At 42.0% G+C, this 23,707-nt stretch overlaps 1 protein-coding gene across 2 annotated transcripts in view; it reads right to left on the reverse strand.

The window, feature by feature from the left end:
- Nucleotides 1-23,707, reverse strand: part of RHOA (ras homolog family member A) — a 58,042-nt gene that overhangs the window by 2,438 nt on the left and 31,897 nt on the right. For both annotated transcript variants that reach the window (XM_058558554.1, XM_058558546.1), the window contains 2 exons: nucleotides 8,146-8,303; nucleotides 4,751-4,871 (listed from right to left, as the gene is read on the reverse strand). In XM_058558554.1, coding sequence (XP_058414537.1) covers nucleotides 4,751-4,871; nucleotides 8,146-8,301 — 277 coding nt within the window. In that variant the 5' untranslated portion in view covers nucleotides 8,302-8,303. The remainder of the gene's footprint in view (nucleotides 1-4,750; nucleotides 4,872-8,145; nucleotides 8,304-23,707) is intronic.

The following is a 23,707-nucleotide window of genomic DNA, read 5'->3' on the forward strand; positions in this document are numbered from 1 at the left end:
GTATGCTGGACATTTAATGGAATTTTACGAGTTTCAAAACTAAAGAAAAAGGCAAAATCTAACCCCATTCCCTTCAGCGCAGAATCATCAGCTTTTCTCAGTCCCCCCAAGGAGCTCAGCTCCTCTGGAGGTGGGACCCAGGCAAAGGCTCTAGAGGAGCAAAGGATCCAGAACACAGGGTGGTTCCACAGTGGTGCCACTGGCCCCATGCACGGAGGCACCCCATGGGCCATCCCTGTCGCTGCTGGCAGATGATTCTGACCACAGTTTACAGAAGGAGTCCCCATTCTGGGCTGGCCCAGGATCCATATGATGTCTCTACACCTTGCTCACAGACCCTCAGCATGACGCCCACCCTGTGGGTTACTGGTATTTCAAATGGCTCTAGTGACTTTTGAAAATGAGTGATAACCAGCCGTAGCTTCTTGCCAATACTATACTAATTTAGAAAGGCTGGATGTACATCGTGGTAGACGAGCGGCCCAGGTTCAACTTCCCACACCTATCACCTTGAGCATCTCATTGTCAGGGATGATTTTATAAAATGGAGATAACAGTAATACCTACCCTATGCAGGGTTATTTTGAGTTAATACATACAAAGTAGTTAGTATGACAATCATTTAAATGGTACTGACTGTAATTTGAGACTGTATTTTTTTTTTCTTTGTGAGGAAGATCAACCCTGAGCTAACATCCATGCCAATCCTCCTCTTTTTGCTGAGGAAGACCGGCTCTGAGCTAACATCTATTGCCAATCCTCCTTCTTTTTTTCCCCAAAGCCCCAGTAGATAGTTGTGTGTCATAGCTGCACATCCTTCTAGTTGCTATATGTGGGATGCCGCCTCAGCATGGCCAGAGAAGCAGTGTGTCGGTGCACACCCAGGATCTGAACCCGGGCCGCCAGTAGCGGAGCGCGTGCACTTAACCACTAAGCCACGGGGCCAGCCCCCGAGACTGTATTCTAGAAGTAAACTGTTCACTCTGACGTCAAGACAAATTATCAAAAGGCAGGAGTTACTTAGAATATGGAAAGATGCTCTGTCTTCTGGCTGAAAGACCACATCAAGTGGAGAAGCTACATGAGTGAGGTCAGGAAACTCTTGTAATTCAATGCTGTACTCTTCAGCACACAAGATGGACAACTGACTGCTTCTTTCTTCCTTTGCTACAGCAGCTACAGAGTTGATTATATCACTAATGTGACAACTTGAAACTCAAAGCCTTATTCTGGAACAAGGAGGTTCCCAAGAAGTGCAGCGTCCCAGTTTTCAGAGCAATAAAGAGAAAAGGGCCAGCATACCTAATGGTGAAGCCAAACACCTTCAGTGCTGAACCCTGCTCTCACCTCTGCATCGCGTGGTCAGTTTTCAGTTCAGCTGCAACAGTGATCACTTTTTTTTTTTTTTTGTGAGGAAGATCAGCCGTGAGCTAACATCCATGCTAATCCTCCTCTTTTTTTTTTGCTGAGGAAGACCAGCTCTGAGCTAACATTCATCGCCAATCCTCCTCCTTTTTTTTTTCCCCAAAGCCCCAATAGATAGTTGTGTCATAGTTGCACATCCTTCTAGTTGCTGTACGTGGGACGCGGCCTCAGCATGGCCGGAGAAGCGGTGCATCGGTGCGTGCCCGGGATCCGAACCCAGGCCACCAGTAGCGGAGCGCGCGCACTTAACCGCTAAGCCACCAGGCCGGCCCAACAGTGATCACTTTAAAACTTTTTTGTTAGATATCTGTACTGGCCTCCCTCACCTCCTTCAGGTCTCTGCTCAGAAGTCACCTTTTTAGTGAGGTCCTTGACCATTTTCTAGTCAGGCTCTAAAACAGCATACTACCATGGCCCATTTCCATACTCACTTCAACAAATGTCATTTGTAACATTTCTTGCTATTGGATTTACTGTTTTGGTTTTTTTTATTTACTGTTGTTTTTGCTCCTCTGTCTTCCTTCATCTAGAAGTTCCATAAGTAGGTGCTCAATAATTACCTGCTGAATACATGAAATTATTACTCCAATAGTCCCCCAACCCCCTGGAATTCAGGACATGTAAATTAATATGAATTTCCTCTGTCTTGTCTTCACTTTTCATGAATAATTTTAAAACTTTTTTTTTTTTTTAATTTTATTTATTTTATTTTTCCCCCCAAAGCCCCAGTAGATAGTTGTATGTCATAGCTGCACACCCTTCTAGTTGCTGTATGTGGGACTCGGCCTCAGGATGGATGGAGAAGTGGTGCCTCGATGCGCACCCGGGATCGGAACCCGGGCCGCCAGCATCGCAGCTCGCGCACTTAACCACCAAGCCACAGGGCCGGCCAAAATGATTTTTTTTTTTTTTTTTTGTGAGGAGATCAGCCCTGTGCTAACATCCGCCAATCCTCCTCTTTTTTTGCTGAGGAAGACGGCCCTGGGCTAACATCTGTGCCCATCTTCCTCCACTTTATATGGGACGCTGCCACAGCATGGCTTGCCAAGCAGTGCGTCGGTGCGCGCCCGGGATCCGAACCAGCGAACCCCGGGCCGCCGCAGCGGAGCGCGCGCACTTAACCGCTTGCGCCACCGGGCCGGCCCCATGAATAATTTTAAAACTTAATTTTTTACTTTTTAATTTGGTGATGGTAATCACCTATAATCTCTCCCACCCCCAAAGTAATCTGCTCACACTGGGGCACATCATTTTACATGGATTTATAGTGGGGTTTCTGGGGGGCCTTTGGGAACTCCAGAAAGCTAGAGAAAAGGAATCCTTGTCATTTAGATCAGGGGTCAGCAAATACAATCTTGCCTGGAGTCTATTTTTGTAAGTAAAGTTTTACTGGAACATATCCAAGCTCATTCATTTATATGTTTTCTATGGCTGCTTTGGTGCTACAACAGTAGAGTGAGTAGCTCTGGCAAAATTCAGTAGTTGCAACAGAGAACATACGGCCAACAAAGCCTAAAATATTTACTATTTGGCCTTTTACAGAAGTTTGTGGACCCCAGATCTCAACTAGAATCTAGACTCTAGACCAACTGCCAGTGAGACACCAGAGGCTCCAAAAAGTAAACTGTCTATCGTCACTGGGTTGGCTGACAGCAGGGCTGAAACCTGCACACCAAGTTTCTGATTCCTGATTAAACTTGTTATCCTACACCTAGACTCAGGGACACGGTCTAACATCCAACCAGGTAAAAACAAAGTCCACCATTAGGTTGACATTGGCTTTTCATTTTCTTGATAGACACTTCTGAGTTTCCATGACACACTTTACTAGGGCAAACTACTGGTGGGATTCTCCCCCACTCCCTAGCCAAGATAAGAGAAAAGGCCCTTAGCAAAACCAAGCTAGCTCAGTCAGCTCAGCAAAGGAGCCCCACCTACCTATCACACTCCTGCAGTGACCTTCAGTGAAGGCACAGCATCCTCCACCCTTAGACCCTATCCCTGGATGTGTTTCTACTTCAGGGAGGGAGATCAATCTCTCTTTGCCTCTTTACTTTCTACCTCTGCTCTCCTTCCCTGCCCTCTGGGGGAGGGGCCAGCAAGAAATAAGTCATGGCTAGTAAACAGACAGAGGTCAAAAGCTAAAGACTTCCTTTAAGACCAGGAGACATGTTCTTAAAAGAAACAAGTGAGACTGAAGAATAACTTTTTGCTCTGAAGGTATTTCTGTCCCTATGGGATTTATAACTTGGATGATGAGGCAAAGGGCACACAGTCCTCCTCATTCCCACAGGATTTAGGCAAAGTCTGTGACGTGTGTCTGAGAGGAGGGTGTCACATGGCTCCATTTTCTCTGTGGCCTAAAGCTCTGCCCCAGCCTCCAGGGCCTTCCAACAGCCCCTCAAAGGACGCCAGATTAGTTTGAAAACCATAAATAAACACAACTGTTGAAAATGACCAAAGTGAACCAATGGCAGAGTGTACCTGCTCTCAGTCCTGGGACACACTGCACAGGGGGCTCAATCTTAGCTTGGTTCCTTGGGCAAGTGGTTCAAAATCTCAGAGCATTCACAGTATTATCATTAAAGTGAGTACAACCATGACAAAAAAAAAGTCACTCTAATCCCAACTCCCCAGTATAAGCCCAGGTCACCAGCAGGCCCTCAAAGGTTGTTTGTGTTAATGATGACAATATTCTTGGCCCATTTGCTCCACTGTAAAGACAGAGCACTACAGCATCAAGTGAGATATTTTATCATCTTCAGCACAAATTGAAAGCAAGTTCTGTTTCAGGCCTTGGTGCTTTGTTTTGCAGAGCGTGAGGTCAGCATTATTCAGTCTTTTTCTGAAGGAATGTGGCTTCTGAAACATGTGACCAATTGAACTAGTGGAATGGTCAGGTTCAAGTCTCTCTTGATTAGCTAAGACACTTAGAACAGGGCTAAAATAGAGCTTTAAAAACACTACTGGGAAACACCAAATAACCAGTCTAGGTGCTGGGAGGCAACAGGCTCAATATGAAGTATTGAAAAAGGTGTGGGCACCCAAAAAAGCCTTGTCCAAATCTTAGTCCAAAAGATGGCTTTGTATTTGGATCCCACCTACTTTACAAGGTGGACACGGAAGCCATGGGAGACGTAGGCTGAAAAGGGACCCAGGGCCCAGGCTCTACAGTCCCAAGGCTCTAGGACCCTGGCCACTGATGATTCCTTCTCTGAAGTTCACATCTGCTTTTTAGCCACTTGATGACCAGAAACGACCTGAGAAACCATAGGTCAGCCAGGCACACAAGCAGTAACAAATATCAGGCTGCAGAGCTACTCACCTAAACTATCAGGGCTGTCAATGGAGAAACACATCAATATAACATCGGTGTCCGGGTAGGAGAGGGGCCTCAAGCGATCGTAATCTTCCTGCCCAGCTGTATCCCACAAAGCTAACTCTACCTGCGATAGAAAAAATAAACACAAGAGTGCAAGGTTAATCCCGCTACTCACTTTGAGAAGAAGTGACGCTTACCACAGTACATTCAAATGGCAGCCTGTCCAAAACAGTAAAACACAGGAGTGTTGATGCTTATTAGAATCAAGCCTGAAGGTGGAGGGTGTATTTCAAGTGTTTTAGGCTGAAATTTCTCAAAAATGCAAATTTTATAAACAGATACTAGAACTGAATAAAGTGCATAATTCAAAATGTCAAGTCAAAAGTAACTTTATAGCTTATAAGAAGTATTTAATTATAAATAACATTCTACATAGGAAAGAAAGTAGATGAAAAAGAAGGGAAATCAAACTATAAAAACATTCCACCAGGTGTACAAGACAAGACAGGGAAAAACCAGACCAAATGACTTTTCCAAATACATTCTCTCTCAACCATTTCCTTATTTTGTTTCATCATTCTGCTCCAGTGTGGAAACATGGAAACAAGACCGTATTTAAGTTGGTGGGTAAGAAAAGATACCATGTTGGGTGTTAGACAAGATCTGAGGTGATAGGCAAGGCTTCTGGCTCTGCCTCTACGGCTCAAAAAACTTGTGAATGGCTGAATGAAAGCATCACATAAGGTATTAGGGTACTCCTGTCACACCTGGGAACCTGCTGCTCACCTGCCTGTAGCAGGAAGGCAAACTGATGCCTGGGCTCTGGACAGAGGTCCTTTTCCACGTTGTCCAGCACTGCAGCCAGCTCTGTCACTTCTTACAACCAGAGTGGATTTTTAACACCCTCTGCTCAGAGACCCTTTGGGGCCCAAGGAGCTCTCCCTCCAATACTTGGAATAGCCTTCTTCTCCCAGTACCTTCACAGCCCATATTTCAGTTTCTAAATATCATTCTTTCTTAAAGGTGATGGCTAATTATCTCTTTCACCTGCAATCTCTCCCCCAGGATGCATCACTCACAACCTCCACAAGGCCCACTGCACTTCTGTCATGGACACATGCCATCAGCTTGGTATGTGTATCCAGTATCAATGACATATTGATGCCCAACCCTCACAACTGGTCTGACCTCAAAATGGTACAGCTCATTCACTCTCCGCCAAATCCCACTCCCCTGGCCCCTCCACACCTCATGAGTGTTCAGTCAGACACATCCAACCCTGATTGTCTCCTGATAAGTGGTTCCAGGGTGTTGGGCCTGCCTCATGTCAGAATGGGCCTTTCCATTTTGGGTAGGCCTATTCCTGGGACCATGATCACCTAGAATCTCGGATGGTTCCCTAGGCTCTGTTGGTGTATCTTTTAATGAACATTCCCAGGCAGCGCCCTCTCCCACCTTGGGGGCTACTGAGTTACTCTGAGATAGGCAGCTGGCTGTGATACCCTCTTCCAGATCAAGCACCTTTATTTCAGAGTTTTTCTCCCTGGGTGAGCGGGCTCCCCTATCTTGCCAAGGTCAGGCATGTTCAAAGCTGGCAGCACAAAAAAGATGTCCAGAGACCATTCCTCAAGGTTTTAAGACAAGATCCCTAAATTTCTTATGTGCAAGATCCTGGTTGTTCCAAGACCCCCAGGCACAGATGATGCTTTCAGAAGAGCCATTACTGCCCCTAAAACATACATATTGCCACAGGTGGAAAAGACTTTCCCAACTGATGGTCACAGATACATAGCAACCGACAGCTGCTCTCTCTGGAGGGAATGACAGGATAAAACCAGCAATATACATTTACCAGGCTTTTGAGAAATGTGCTACAAAAACACCAACGTTACCTTGCTTCCCTTCACCCACTGAGTCTCTCTCTGTATGTGTAGCAATCTAAGTTAGACAAGAGGTCCATTATGTGACAGGAGGACCAAAGATCTCAGCACATTTTCACCCAGTTTGTCATAACCGCGCCCTGTCTCTACACAAAACCAGTCTTCTTATCAGGCCCACAGAAACACCTGTATCCAAGCATCCATGCAGAGGACTGACTGAGGTTGAACTGGCAACACTCTGCACAGATGGGCCACCTGCAAGGTAGGACCCAAAGTTCTGTTAGACTGGAATTTCCTTTTTTTATTTTTCATCCATTCTTGGCCAGAAAGGTGCCTTAGGGTTCCTAATAGCATGAGAGAAATCATTGTCGCACACATTACAAGCGGATAAAATGGACTACAAATTGTAAAAGGGGGTTTTGAGTATGCTACTGTTTAGCTCAATTTGTAAAGTGCTTTGGTGCTTCCCAATGCTTTCAGTTACTTCAGAGAACCCTGATGTCACATGTAAAATGGTTTTAACCAGTTTACAAATGAAAGAAGCTCAGAGGTTAGCAAACTTACTCATGGTCACAGAACTATCAGGACATCATATAACGAGGGACCCTAGAATTCCAAGCAGCTGGCCTAATGTGCTTTCCATACACGGTGCCACAAGCTGAGGCTAGATGACACTGGGACAGAAAGGGATAGTAGGTAAAGCAAAAAAATGAGAAGGGAGAAAGAAGATGGAATTATGGAAGCCAATAAATTAGGTGCTAGCAGCACGAGACATGTGACTGAATGCCCAAGAGGAGTGTGTATGTTAAAGAAGAGCCCTTTTCAGCTGACCCATCTGCAACGGGAATCTCCTTCCTCTTCAAAAGATGTACAGGAAGCTGGGTAAGACATCATTTTGACAAGAAAAGGGAGCAGAAGATAAAAAAACATATACTCTAATTCTAGAAGAGCTTTGCCCCAGTCTTGCCAGCAGGCTTTAGGACAGACAAGGGAAAACACTGTCCTCACTGCCAATGACAGGTAATTGAAGCAACCACGGCAGCCTGCTTACATTAAAGTCAAAAAACATTTTAAAAATGCTGGTGGTGTAGATCAGCATAACCCTTTGAGAAACATAATCAATAAGGACCTCTTGACCAAGTAATCTCATAGGTCAGCACTTACTGAATTACTAAGACAATAAAAAAAGTCTATCCATACAAAGAGGTTTATTTTAGCGTTATCCATTTGGCAACAAACTAAATTTCTAATATAAATAAAGCTGAAAAGAACATATATGCTAAGGCTTCCCCATGTGAAATACATACGAATATGGACAAAGTTTAGATGATAGCAGTTAAAAACGAACAAAGTTGGGCTAAGATGGCAGGAAGCAGGAAGAAAATGAATTTCTCATTCTAACATTTTTGTATTGTTATATTGTATACTGAAGAGACAAAAAGGCCCCTGATTCTCTACAGGCTCTATGAGTAGCCTAACATGCAAAATAGTACCAGTTGCTATGGAAAGCGTACTTACCTGCTTCCCATCCACTTCAATATCTGCCACATAGTTCTCAAACACCGTGGGTACATACACCTCTGGGAACTGGTCCTTGCTAAAGACGATGAGCAAGCAAGTCTTGCCACAGGCTCCATCACCAACAATCACCAGTTTCTTCCTGATGGCAGCCATTGCTGAAACACAAGACAAAGGTGTTATCTAGAATGCATAAGAAGCCATAATAGCTTCAGGCTATGACACACTTTTCTGACCATGGGGCATAAGCCTCTATTAGCAAACCCAATACAAAATGCTAGTACACCTTTCCACCAAAAGGTCATCCCAGAAACCCATAACTAACATTATACTTAATAGTGAAAAGACTAGAAGCTTTCCTTCAAGGTCAGGAACAAGACAAGGATGTCTACTTGTGTCACTTCTATCCAACTTGATACCGCAAGTTTTTGCCAGGGCAATTAGGCAAGAAAATGAAATAAAAGACACCCACATTGGAAAGGAAGAATTAAAACTACCTTAATTTGCAGATGATGTGATCTTACATAAATGGAAAATCCTAAGGAATTCACTAAAAAACTATTAGAACTAATAAAAAAATTCAGCAAAGTTGCAGGATATAAGATGAACATATAAAAATCAAACTGTATGTCTATACCTTAGCAATGAACAAATTGAAAATAAAATTAAGAAAATGAATTCACTTACAACAGCATTAAAAAAATAAATTTAACAAAAGAAGTAAAAAACATTCTCTGAAAACTACAAAACACTGTTGAGAGAAATTAAAGGAGATTTAAATAAATGAAAAGACATTCATGTTTAATGATTGGAATACAATATTGTTAACCAGCAATCTCCTCTAAATTAATCTACAGATTCAACACAATCCCTATCAAAATCCTAGCTGGCTTCTTTGCAGAAATTGACAAGCTGATCAGAAAATTCACATGGAGATTCAATGGACCCCAAAAGGCCAAAACAATCTTGAGAAAGAAGAACAAAGGTACAGAACTCACTTCCTGATTTCAAAATTTACTGCAAAGCTATAGCAATCAAGACAGTGTTGCATTGTCATAAAGTTAGAACCCTACCTCACATCATATACAAAAATTAACTTAAGATGGATTATAGGCCCAAATGTAAGAGCTAACACCATAAAACATTTTTAATTTTAAAAAATGCAGTAAAAATATACATAAAATTTACCATTTTAACAATTTTTAAGTGTGTAGTTTAATGGAATTACATACATTCACAACTGTTGTACAACCATCATCACCATCCATCTCCAGAACTTTTTTCACCTTTCAAAACTGAAACTCTATCTATACTCATTAAACAATAACTCTCTATCCCTCCGCACCCCTGGCAACCACCATTTTACTTTCTATGAATTTTACTACTCCAGCTACCTCGTGTAAGTGGAATCATACAGTATTTGTCCTTTTGTGACTGGCTTATTTCACTTAGCATAATGTCTTCAAGGTTCATCCATGTTGTAGCATGTGTCAGAAGTTCCTTTCTGGGCTGGCCCCGTGGCTTAGTGGTTGGGTGCACGCGCTCCGCTACTGGCAGCCCGGTTTCGGATCCTGGGCGCGCACCGACGCACCGCCTCCCTGGCCATGCTGAGGCCGCGTCCTACATACAGCAGATAGAAGGATGTGCAACTATGACATACAACTATCTACTGGGGCTTTGGGGAAACAAAAAGGAGGAGGATTGGCAATAGATGTTAGCTCAGAGCCGGTCTTCCTCAGCAAAGAGAGGAGGATTAGCAGGAATGTTAGCTCAGGGTTGATCTTCCTTAAAAAAAAAAAAAAAAAAAAAGTTCCTTTCTTTTTAAGGCCGAATAGCATTCCATTGTGTATATATATCCACCACATTTTGTTTATCCCTTCATCTGCTGATAGATATTTGGGTTCCTTCACCTTTTGGCTCTTCTGAATAATATATTTATCACAATATATTGTGAATAGTACATTCATGAATATATCCATCACCGGGCCGGCCTCATGGCTTAGCAGTTAAGTGCAGGCGCTCCGCTGCTGGTGGCCTGGGTTCGGATCCCGGGCATGCACCGACGCACCACTTCTTCGGCCGTGCTGAGGCCACGTCCCACATACAGCAACTAGAAGGATGTGCAGCTATGACATACAACTATCTACTGGGGCTTTGGGCGGGGGGGGCGGGGCAGGGGGAAGAAAATGTATGGCCACACAAAAATTTGTACATGCATGTTCATAGCAGCATTATTCATCACAGTCAAAAAGTGGAAACAAACCAAACATCCAACTGATGAATTGATAAAATGTGGTATATCCATACAATGGAATATTAAACAGCAATAAGGGGGGGGGAGTACCAATACATGCTACAACATGGATTAACCTTGAAAACGTTACGTACGTGAAAGAAGCTAGTCACAATGAACCACCTAGTGTGTGATTCCATTTATATGAAATGTCCAGAATAGGCAAATATAGAGACAGAAAGTAGATTGGTGGTTGCCTATGGGAGGAAGCTGGGGGAGGGAGGAACAGGGCATGACGAAATTTTTCCAAAGTGATTGTGAGATGGCTGCACAACTCTATGAATATACTATAAACCAAAGAAGTGTATACTTTAAATGGGTGAATTTTAAGGTATGTGGATTATATTTCTATAAAGCTGTTATCAAAAAAAAAAAAAAGAAAAGAAACAAGACATGTAGACCCCCTCCATTTGGCAGAGACTAATGGTCAACCACCCCAATTCCCACATTGCCTCTTAGAATAGCACTCCAATTTCTAGCTGTGCACTCTGTTGCCCAGCTAAAAGGCTATATTTCTTAGCTTTCCTTACATTGGGTACACCCATGTAAAAAGTTGTAGCCCATCAGATGTAATCAGCAGTATCTTGTGGGACGACTTCCAGAAAGTCTTTCTTAAAGTGAAGTCACATGCCCTTCTTCATCTCCTTCCTCCTTCCTGCTGCTTAAACCTGGAGTCAGGGCTACTTTCTAAACAACCATCCAGGGGCTGGACCGGTGGCGTAGCAGTTAAATTTGTGCGTTCTGCTCTGGTGGCCTGGGCGCAGACCTACTCACTGCTCATCAGATAGCCATGCTGAAGCGGCATCCCACATAGAAGAACTAGAAGGACCTACGACTAGGATATACAACTATGTACTGGGGCTTTGGGGAGAAAAAAGAAAAAAAAAAAGAGGAGGATTGGCAACAGATGTTAGCTCAGGGCCAATCTTCCTTAAAAAAATAAATAAATAAACAGCCATCCTGGAATGTGAGGATTAGTGCCACTCTCCATACTCTGGAGTTGGAGGAATAAAAGATAGCAGGATCCTGGATCCCAGATGATCTTCGGAGCCACCATCTCAGCCCCAGACTGCCTATTTCTGCACTTCTTGTATGTGAATGAAAAATAAATGTCTTGTTTAAGGTGGTATTTTTCAGGTCTCTGTTACCTATAGTCAAACTAATCCTCAACAATATATACTCACTGACAAAACTGTATTATCTAAAAGGAATGTTTCCCAAACTGGAGTGAGTGAAACAATCCATTGGGGTACATGAAGGAAACATTTGAAACATTTTTTTATTCTAGAAGACATAAGAAATTTAGCTTTAAAATTTAATACACATAAACTCATAAGCAGAAGGTTCCATAATGCAAAAGGCTGACAGTGCTGCCATCACTCATTTGTGAGTTCTCATCATAGTGTGACATACTATACTGGTTAGGTAGATACAGAGATATTATGAAGTTAACCAAAGCCACAAAACAACCTAGTGATTTTTTAAAGATTTTTTATTTTTTCCAAAAAGCAGTGGATTGAGGGTAATACTAAAAATGAAAGCACAATAATAAGCACATATATAAAGGGGAAAGGTGCTCAACATAAATCTTTAAGCAATAGGAGCATGCAATCAAAATACTATTGTACTGAAACCAGTTGTTTAAACTATAGCCCAGCACTCTGGCCACCCATTAATAAGCTCCTATATCCATCCCTCCTCTCCATTTTTTAAATTTTATTTATTTATTTATCCCCCAAAGCCCCAGTAGATAGTTGTATGTCATAGCTGCACATCCTTCTAGTTGCTGTATGTGGGACATGGCCTCAGCATGGCCGGAGAAGCAGTGTGTTGGTTCACGCCCGGGATCCGAACCCGGGCCGCCAGCAGCGTAGCGCACGCACTTACCCGCTAGGCCACGGGGCCGGCCCCCTTCCTCTCCATTTTTGATTTGGATTCCTAATGGATATGGGACCTGCCTCAAACTCATGTACTTGTTGCACTTGCGTTTTGTCTTCCAACCAGACTGCAAATCACCTCAGAGCAAAGAATATATCTTTCTCTGAAAGAATACACAAATATCTTTGCAGCCTTATGTGGTTCAGCATTTTACTGGACATGTAGTAGGTATTAAGTAAATCCAAATATAAAACAACAAAAAAAAAACTTTTTAATGAGAAAGGAGAGATGAGACTACCTCATTTTCAGCCTCCTATGAAATAATCCAGGGAGACACTAATGGATTTACCTCTTACACTTTTTTTTTTTTTCCTGTGAGGAAGATCAGCCCTGAGCTAACATCCATGCCAATCTTCCTCTTTTTGCTGAGGAAGACTGCCCCTGAGCTAACATCCATGCCCATCTTCCTCCACTTTATGTGGGATGCCGCCACAGCACGGCCTGACAACGGGCGCGTCAGTGCGCGCCCGGGATCTGAACACAGGCTGCCAGCAGCAGAGCGCGAGCACTTAACCGCTATGCCACAGGGCCGGCCCCTGGATTTACCTCTTAAAAAGTCCTTCCTCTATGTTCAGTCTGACTGCTAACACCTTGATAAAAAAGAAAATGGTTTATGAATCTTTTCTCATACTCTCAAATTCATGTCAAGATTTTAAATGCTTTATACACCTCCTCAGGCCTAACTTGTATCGGCTTGTGCTCAAAGTTAAACAACCAGGACCTTATGGGATGCAAACAAAATTCATCAGGAATTCCCTCTCAAGAAAAGGTTGCCATCTTTGAATAGCATCCTTTCTAAGAGGCATTCAATTCTTAAGAAATAATCTCTTTCAATCTACTGTGGTTAAAGACATACAAAATGAAAATGCCAGGGAGCAACCACAAAGCCTCCATAAAATTTTCCTTGGGGAACATTTGGCCCAGGAAAGGTGTAAAACCATTTACCCTTTATTGGTGACAAAGACAGAAATTACATGTGATTATGGGACAAAATGAAAATGAAAGCATATAATTTACAAGGTGATTTCTGGGAGGCTGGGAGTCTAGCAATACAACCAGAGTTGCTGACAAGCGAAAAGTAGAAACATCAGAAAATGAAATTTGCTATTTTTTCCTGAAATGACCCAGGACAATTTTTCACTCTAGTATCTTTCCTTTCTACTTCGCTATAATCCAATATCTTTTCAAGTACATGGTTTGTCAGCTTGAGAAAGCAGATCACAGTGAGCTCTCTCTGCAGTTTCTCTGCCAGATGTGTCATTTTTTAGGCTCAGTTCAGTCTCAGAAATAATAATTCTTTTTTTTTTTTGTGAGGAAGATTAGCCCTGAGCTAACATCCATTCCCAATCCTTCTCTTTTTGCTGAGGAAGATTGGCCCTAGGCTAACATCCATGCCCATCTTCCTCTACTTTATATGAGATGCCACCACAGCATGGCTTGATAAGCGGCGTGTAGGTCCGCACCTGGGATCCAAACCTGCAAACCCTGGGCCGCCAAAGAAGCGGAGTGTGAACTTAACCACTACACCACCGGGACAGCCCATCAGAAATAATTCTTAAGAGCTTTAAGTAGAGGTTTATTTTTCCAGTAACAGTCAGTTATACCTATTTAAGTCACCTGTAACAGTATGCAAATGACTGTATATTTCTTTTAAAAATTCTTAATTATTTCCCTCAGTTCAAAACCTTTAGTGTAAGTTACTGTGCCACCCTCACTCAAGTCAAAAGTAGCTCCCTCATGGTGCTGAAAGGGCACAGAAAATACCTACTTCAAGTTATGTTCTCTGCCATCACAAGACCAGTCTTTCCCTAAATCTCAAAAAACAATGAGTTCTGGCTGTGGACCAAACTTCAGCAAATTACATTAACATTACTATTAACAAAGAAAACAAAGACAACAAATATTGCAATACATTTCCCACCCACGTGCAAACAGAAATGGGTGCCCAAGAAAAGCAACTGAGGGGCTATATGCAGTGTCCCACGGAATCAATCCCACACTTTGTACTCAGACAAAAGAGCAGACAAGCTTACTAACTCTCAGGAGCCCAGAGCATATAGCCCTTCAGTGCAGCAACCCTCTAGAGGGGCTGTGGGGATCTCAGCAAGCATTTTTTATGGGTTCTGGAATTACAGAAGGCACTCTGAACACCAGTTATTAATAGGGTCTCTCCCTCCAGCCCAGGCCTAATCTCAGGTCCTCTAGTACCTTTCAATTCATACAGTATTGCCACCTATGATACCCCATACCCTCTTCCTCTCTCTCAGTCTACTGGCTTCCTTCTCTCAGTTTACAACAAAGTGCAGGGTGCCTCTATTTTAAAACAATAAATCTTCCCATACCCAGGCTTTCCTCTAGTTACCTTCCTGTCTCTGGCCTGTTTCAAAGAAAAGGTATACATTTCTGCTGCTTCTTACCCACTCACTTGTTTAAATTCTCCCAATCTGCCTTCTGCCCAAACTTCTACTGAAACTTTCTCAAAAGTCACCAGTGACCTACTTCACAAAATCCAGTCCTCATTCTCCTTGGTATTTTTTGTTGCAACTTACCTCCCTATCCTTGGACCTCCCCAACAAAATACACTGACATGCTAATCTCTAAGTCTTCTGTCTCCTTAGCTACAGCCTCCATACATAATCATTCCTCCCAACTTTTTTTCCTTCACTCTCCTAATACTCTATCTCTGGGGATTTCAATTCTTCAAATACACTTCTACACATGGTACTACCTAATCCCTCTGACCCAGTCCCTGTCATCAAACTCCTGACACAGCTCAATTCTGTGCTCTACTTGCACCTCAAATTCAACATCTCCAAGACATCATCCCATCTTCTGTCAAATCTTCTTCTCTTCCCAGTTCCCCTAACCTTGGTGGTGAAAACAAAATTATACTACCAACATACTCAACTCACCGCAGAAACCCTGAAGTTAAAATGATTCTCTTACTTCCTTTACTCTTCACAGCACGACTAGTCAAGTTCTGGGGAGTTCTACCCCTTCATGGATCTCACTTCCACCACTACCATTACTCCCTTTGCATTCTCATAGCCATCGTTTCAGTTCAAGTCCTCAGTACTACCTACCTTGAAAAAAGCAAAAATCCAACTAGTCTCTCCTCACTTCCCTTCCATCCTGCCTGCTGCAGCCACTCCTATGCCTGGGCTTCACAGCTCATCACATCTTTGCTCAAAGTCCTTCAAAATGTCCTTAACGTGAAAATCAGGTCAAGACACCTCACTCAGCCTTATCTTTAGGGTCCTCTAAAATTCTAACAGCAACCTATTTTCTCTTCCCATCTTCTCTCCATTCCTTACCACACTTGATTCCATTAACTTGCTTTGTAGAACCCCTCCGTCCCAGCTCAAAGCAATAATTTCTTTGAAAAATTTTTCCCTTTCCCCAGAAAATAACACTTCACCTGTCCATCTCAAGTATTACCTTCTGCTCCAAAGCCTATTTCTGGTCCTACATCTTTCACCCTCAAAAATCAGATGTTGCTTGCAGGTGGGCTTTGGACCTCTCTTGGTCCTTATTATACACCTCAATTCAACCACTTTTACCAGGCATCCTATTCTACATGAGAGAGGTAGCAGTTATATTTCTGTGTGCTTGACTCATACCCATTCCTGGAGTGTAAGTTCCCTCAGGACAGGGACCACTTCTGGCTTGTCCTATCCCACTTGGAGCTGTATTCCCAGCTGCACTAACGTGACAAGGACATGCTGAATACGATCCATGTGCAGAGGAACAAAAGCCCAAAGAAGGGGCATGTTTCCCAAAAATACTGATAAAAAACCTGACTCCTTGGCACTTTCTGATCAATCTTTTCTTGAAGCAATGACTGTTTTTTTTACAGGACTCAGCAGATGGGAAACTTGCAAAAAAAATTATGGAACAATAAAGAATCAGAAAACTGAAATTCCAATCAAACTACCACAGGCCAAGCACAAAACATACTGAAAAAAGACTTCAGAGTGGAATACTATTTGGACCTGGATATGTGCTATACTCAGTAGAGGATTTCAATGACATTCCTTTGAAAAACAGACTACCAAATATGTCAACCTGAAGCTACTTTTGCCTGACTTACTAGGGATGTTTTTGAAGTCTCAACATTCTAGCCTCCCTCACTTTAGGTCTGATATACCATATGTAATATTTGCTATCTGCCTTTCAAAAGCCTCCAATTTTAAGTACATACTTCCTACCATCACTATATTGCAGTTGGATCCTTCACATCTGACTATATCTCTGTAAAATGTTGCTAGAGAGCCAGGTAGCAGCAAAATACAGTGTACCAAGTATATATCAGGCCCAGCCCTGGCCTCTGATTTACAAGGCCAAGAGAAAATTCCCTGGAAGGGAACACAAGCAGTTATCAGTGGCTGCCACAACCTCTCAAAATCAGCCACAACAATGAGAAATGAAGAAGGTGACCCTGACTTGGATGTGGAGCCTGCCTTGCATCTGGTGCCTTGCTTTGATAACACACAGTTACTATTCTGTAGGCAACATGAAAGCCCCACAGTCCTCCTGGTATAGTCTCACAAAGTCATTGAGGATCACACCAAAAAAAAAGTCAGTAAGACCTTCTAATTCTGTATCCAGAATACTTGATGCTTTAACCTACAGCAATAGGATGAACTCAACACTACCACATGGGTGGCTATCTGTCGCTGGCATTCAATGATCTGGTGGTTAAAGCACAAAATACAATAAAAAACCTGTTAACTGCTATTTAAGGGTTTCTATTAAAAAGCAGGAACCTGTGTTTTATTTCTCCAGAGACTTGAAACTTATTCAAGATTGGCTCTTAACTGGAACTCAAGAGGACAGGAATGGCCCTACTGCTGAGGAGCACAGTGCTGGGAACAAATGGCAAGAGATCACCCTTTTGGAAACCACCACCTTCCTTCCACAAGAGGAAATAAGGGCTGTCTGGACACAAACAGCCTCCCTTGAACAGCAGCAAGGACAGAGGGTAGGAACATCTTTTTTGTGATGTGCAAATCCTGACTGACATGGTCATAAGTACTCGGAGCAATGCTCCTTTTCAGGGTGACTCCTCCGCTGGTATTGATGATGAAGCACTTTCCAAGACATACCTCACTGGCCCCATCAGAGGCTTGGGATTTTGTAATTTTATTTATTTTTTTTCCCCCAAAGCCCCAGTAGATAGTTGTATGTCATAGCTGCACATCCTTCTAGTTGCTGTATGTGGGACGCGGCCTCAGCATGGCCGGAGAAGCGGTGCGTCGGTGCGCACCCGGGATCCGAACCCGGGCCGCCAGCAGCGGAGCACACACACTTAACCGCTAAGCCATGGGGCTGGCCCCGAGGCTTGGGATTTTGGAGGACAACCACAGCAACCACAAGATACACCTCACTGTCACATCCGATAGTGATGCCTACTGCTAATCAGGCTTGTTATGACTCCATTTCTGCCTCACCCTATTACCTGACACATAACTTCTTCAAAAAACACACTATGCTAATCATTCTTCTGGTCTTCTCTTTAATAATGATACAAATGGTGTTAGAAGTTTCAAAATTGGGGGTAGGATGAGAGCAAAATGGATAAAGGGAGTCATTTGTATGATGACAGACTGAAACTAGACTTTTGGTGACTAATATGATGTAATATATACAGAAGTTGCATTATAATAATGTACATAACACCTGAGATCTATATAATGTTATAAACCAAAGTTACCACAAAAAAAAAAAAAGTTGTTTCAAAATCTGCTTGACAACAACAAATCATAACGAACTGTGGAACTTCAGGAGCCACCGTTACACTGGTATATCACAATGCACTTCCTATACATTTGATAGGGAATGATTTGATCCTGAACTTCCAGAAGCAGATATAATTATCATTCATTCCATTTTTACCAATGGGGAAAGAATCTTAGAGTTATTAGATTTTACTGAGTGAAAGGCCAGGATGTTATTAAAATAATTTTCAAACCGAAGAACCATTCTGGTATAAGGTATATAGTTACCATCTGTTTTTAGAGCAGTTGCTGAAATCTAATTTGTGCAATTGGAATATACAACAAAGGATTTACTCATTGCCAAAGAGGTCTACAAATCAATCACGCTCAAACTCCATTAGCCTAAATTTCTGCCAGTCATCAGATAAACTAGGCCAGGTCTACTCAGCAAACATATCATACAACACAGAAAACCCTGTGCCCACTGATACTCAATGAAAGGTATATGGGACATCTAACTGGTCACATGGTGGGGGGAGGCCAACATTTGAAAAGTAAGAAGCTATTCTTTCATTTTTTTTTATTTTATTTTTTTTGTGAGGAAGATCAGCCCTGAGCTAACATCCATGCCAATCCTCCTCTTTTTCCTGAGGAAGACCGGCCTTGAGCTAACATCTACTGCCAATCCTCCTCCTTTTTTTCCCTTTTTCTCCCCAAAGCCCCAGTAGATAGCTGTATGTTATACCTGCACATCCTTCTAGTTGCTGTACGTGGGACACCGCTTCAGCATGGCCAGACAAGCGGTGCGCTGGTGCGAGCCCGGGACCCGAACCCGGGATCCGAACCCGGACCGCCAGTAGCGGAGCGCACACACTTAACCGCTAAGCCACGGGGCCAGCCCTGAAGCTATTCTTTTAAAGTACATGTATCTACACACACACACAAAATCTTTCTCAAAAATAGCTTTATTGAAATATAATTCACATACTATACAATTTCTCCATTTAAAGTATACAATTCTGAGGATCTAATGTACAGATAGTGATTATAGTTAATAATACTGTATTATATACTTGAAAGTTGCTAAGGGAGTAAATCTTAAATGTTCTCACCACAAAAAGGAAATGGCAATTATGTGACGTGATACAGGTGTTAGCTAACACTACGGTGGTAATCATTTTGCAATATATAAGCGTATCAAATCAGCACTTTGTACACCTTTACACAATGTTATATATCAATTAATATCCTAATAAAGCTGGCGAAAAAGGTATACAATTCAATGGTTTTGGGTATATTACATTATTAATTTTTAGAAGTTGTGATAATATACAACAAAATTTGCCATTCTAACAATTTTTAAGTGTACAATTGTGATACTGTGATTTACAATGAGAAATAAATATTTGGCCTTCATCCCAGTTCCTGGCACACACCCCCTAAAATCCTTGTAATTTCCTAAGCAATATGAGCAATGGGAGAGTTTTTTATTATAATATTTGGTCTTTTGTCCTCAAATAGCTCCAGAATGATCAAGGTGAAAGGAGTGTCTTGTTATTCATAACAAGCTCTTTTTTTTTTTCCTTCCCAAAGCCCCAGTACATAGTTATATATCACAGTTGTAGAGCTGTAGTTCTTCTATGTGGGACGCCACCTCAGCATGGCTTGATGAGAGGTGAGTAGGTCCGAATCCAGGATACGAACTGGCAAACCCCCAGGGCCGCCAAAGCAGAATGCAAGAACTTAACCGCTATGCCACCAGGCCAGTCCCATAACAAGCTCTTTTTAACCACACCTGAGTTTATGTTAATGAGGTGACTACTGGAAAATCCCCAAGGGTAGGGGCTGGCTGCCAGGGGAACCAACCATGTGATCAGAGGGTTGAAACTTTCAGCACCCCCTACCCACTTTGGGTAGAGAAGAGGGATAGAAGTTGAACCAATCACCAACGGCCAATGATTTAATCAATCATGCTTGCATGTCATCAAAGCTTACAAAAACCCCAAAGGATGAGGTTCAGAGAGCTTCCAGGTTGGTAGACATGTGGAGATGCTGCGAGAGTGGCACATCTGGAGAGGGCATGGAAGCTCTGTGCCCCTTCCCAGATATCTTGCCCTATGCATCTGGCTGTTCCCGAGTTATAACCTTTTATAGCAAAACAGTAATCTAGTGAGTAAAATATTTTCCTGAGTTCTGTGAGCCATTCTAGCACATTATCAAACTCCAGGAAGGGGGTCATGGGAACCTGGGATTTATATCCAGTTGGTCTGAAGCACAGGAAACAACCTGGATTTGCTATAGGCATCTGAAGTGGGAGGGTTGTGGGACAGTCTTGTGGAAATGAGTGCTTAACTCGTGGGATCTGATGCTAACTCCAGGTGGATAGTGTCAGAACTGAATTGAATTGTAAGACACCAGCTAGTGTTACAGAATCGCTTGGTGTGGGAGCTCCCTCCCCCCATATTCGGTGACCAGAAGTATCAGAAGTCAAATAGTGTTGTAGTAGAGTATTGACAGTAAAGGAGAGAAATAAGAGGTGTTTTTTCCTTTACAATAATTTAGTGGCATTAATTACATTCACACTGTTGTGCAATCATCACCACTATCTATTTTCAAAGCTTTTTCATCACCCCAAAGAAAAATTGTAACCGTAAAGCAGTAACTCCCCATTCTCTTTTCCCCTTATCTTCAGATAAACTCTAATCTACTTGCTGTCTCTATGAATTTGCCTATTCTAGATATCTCATATAAATGGAATCATACATTTGTCATTTTGCGTTGGCTTATTTCACTCAGCATAATGTTTAAAGATCATCTATGTTGTAGCACGTATCAAACTTCATTCTTTTTTATGGTTGAATTATATTCCACTCTGTGGATATACCACATTTTGTTTCCATTCATCTGCTGCCAGGTTGCTTCCACTTTTTGGCTATTATAATAATGCTGCAATAAACACTGGTGTACAAGTATCTGTTCAAGTCTCTGCTTTCAACTGCTTTGAGTATATACCTAACAGTGGAACTGTTGGGCAAGTCTATGTTTTGCTTTTCAAAGAACTACCAGAACATTTCCCACAGTAGCTGCACCATTTTACATTCCCACCAGCAATGTACAAAGGTTCCAATTATTCCACATCCTTGCCAACACTTGTTATTTTCCATTTTTTTATTATAGCCATTTAAGTGGGTGTGAAGTAGTATCTCATACATTTTCCCAATGACTAATGATGTTGAGCATCTATTTTCATGTGTTTATTGGCCACTTGTATATCCTCTTTGGAGAAATGTCTATTCGAATCCATTGCCCATTTTTGAATATTTCACTTTCTTGATGGTGTCCTTTGAAGCACAAAAGTTTTAAATTTTGATGAAGTCCAATTTAACCTATTTTTTTTCCTTGGTTGCTGATGATTTTGGTGTCACATACAGGAAACCACTGCTAAATCTAAGGCCATGAAAAACCTATGTTTTTTTCTAAGAGTTGTATAGTTTTAAGTCTTACATTTAGGTTTTTGATCTGAGTTAATTTTTAAACATGGTATGAGATAGGGGTACAGCTTCATTATTTTCTCATGTGGAAATCTAGTCATGCTACTATTATTTGTTGAAGACTATTCTTTCCCCACTGAAGGGACTTGGTAATCTTGTTGAAGATCAACTGACTCTAAACGTGAGGGATTATTTCTGGATTCTTAATTTTATTCCACTGATCTCTAACATCTGTCTTTATGCCAGTACCACAGTGTCTTGATTACTACGGGTTTGCAGTTAAGTTCATGAAATCAGGTGTGAGTCCTCTAACTGTGTTCTGTTTCAGGATTGTTTTGGCTATTCAGGGTCCCTTGGATTTCCATTTGCATTTTAGGAGCAACTTGTCAATTTCTGCAACGAAGCCAGTGGGGACTTTGACAAGGATTGCATTGAATCTATAGGAGTAATCTATAGGAGAATGTGTAATTTGAGGAGTATTGCCATCTTTATAATATCAAGTCTTCCGATCCATGAACACAGATGTCTTTCCATTTGTTTAGGTCATCGTTATTTTTCACAACCCCTTCCCCCCAATTTCCTTTTTCTTCTTACTTATAATACCTAGAACCATAGGCATTTAGTTAAAAGTGCAGAAGCTTTGTCTCCCAGCACTTTGTAGAAAATAACAAAGAAAATGCCAGACAGTGACCAGCCCAGTGGCGCAAGCAGTTAAGTGCGCACGCTCCGCTTCGGCCACCCAGAGTTCACAGGTTTGGATCCTGGGCACGCACCGACTCATCGCTTGTCAAGCCATGCTGTGCCGGTGTCCCAAATAAAGTAGAGGAAGATGGGCACGGATGTTAGCCCAAGGCCAAGCTTCCTCAGCAAAAAAAAAAGAGGATTGGCATCGGATGTTAGCTCAGGGCTGATCTTCCTCACACACACACAAAAAAAGCAAAAAAATAATACCATCATAAACTTTTTACTTTATATTAACACATTTAATCCTTATAACTGCCCTATGAGATAGAGCCTCGTATTATCATTTTGCAGATAAGGAAACTGAAGCACAGAAAGGCTAACTTGTCCAAGGTCACAAAGATAGCTAGCAAGGGGCAGAACTGGGCACTGAACTATTATAATAAGCAATCTGTTCCAGAGTCCATATTCCTAAACACGCCAGTCTTGCCCTGCATCCTCTCCCTCCAATGTCAAGAAGCAATCCTGCAGCTTTTAGTGCCCTCTTCTCTGCCTACCCAGGCAAACCTTGGTGACACTGTGAAAGAGTCAATTAATTAATATGTAACTTAGGGTAAATGATTACTCTGAATTATTTTCCTTGACTGAGTTTTTGATGTATTTGATCACAAGTCTTGTGGTTTTAAAAACTGTTATATTTACTTCACATTTTTCCCAGTTTGTTTTCTAGCTTTTTATGATTTTTTTGCACATATTCTTTTTAGAATGTCACTTACATACCAGAGGAAGAGAGAGGTGCCAAATGTCAAGTATGTTTGAATTGCTATGAAGTCATCAACTCTTTGTTCTAGTGTGTCTTAAGTCTGTTTACTCTCACTGGGGGACAGATGATGTCAAGCAAGGGTTGTGGCTTTCTAAGCTTCAGGAAGCTGTGTTACAGTAAGACTGATAAGTGATGTGCAGCCCTTTTCACACTTCTTTTAACAAGTCTAATGATTCCCTGTGGTGGCTGCAGCCTATTTGCACTCCTGCTTGCTTTATCTAGTTGCACAGTGTGGGAATGGTCTGTCCATTAAGACATTTCTCAGCTGTTAGAGTGGCTGCTGCCTGCGCCTGGGGAGGTAAACCACAACCACACATTAACGTTCAGTTCTCTCCATTTCACACAGCAGTCTTTGGTGATTTCCTCATGTTTGTGTGACCACAATGTTGACTCACATTTGTCTGAATAGCTTCCTGAAGTCTTTTTGGAGCTGTTCACTGAAGCTGTTCATTTAGTCTAGAGTTTAGTATACAACATTCTAGAGTCTTCCTAGATTAAACTGGATTGGAAATTAAAAAGAACTGCTCACTGGACCAAAAGCAAATATTTTAAGGCCCTAACAACTGATTTAATGTCACATATTTTTAATCCTTTAATCATTAGTTTTCAATCAACAAAA

Source organism: Diceros bicornis, chromosome 2 (genome assembly GCF_020826845.1).
Source record: "Diceros bicornis minor isolate mBicDic1 chromosome 2, mDicBic1.mat.cur, whole genome shotgun sequence".
In the NCBI taxonomy this organism is placed as follows: Eukaryota; Metazoa; Chordata; class Mammalia; order Perissodactyla; family Rhinocerotidae; genus Diceros; species Diceros bicornis.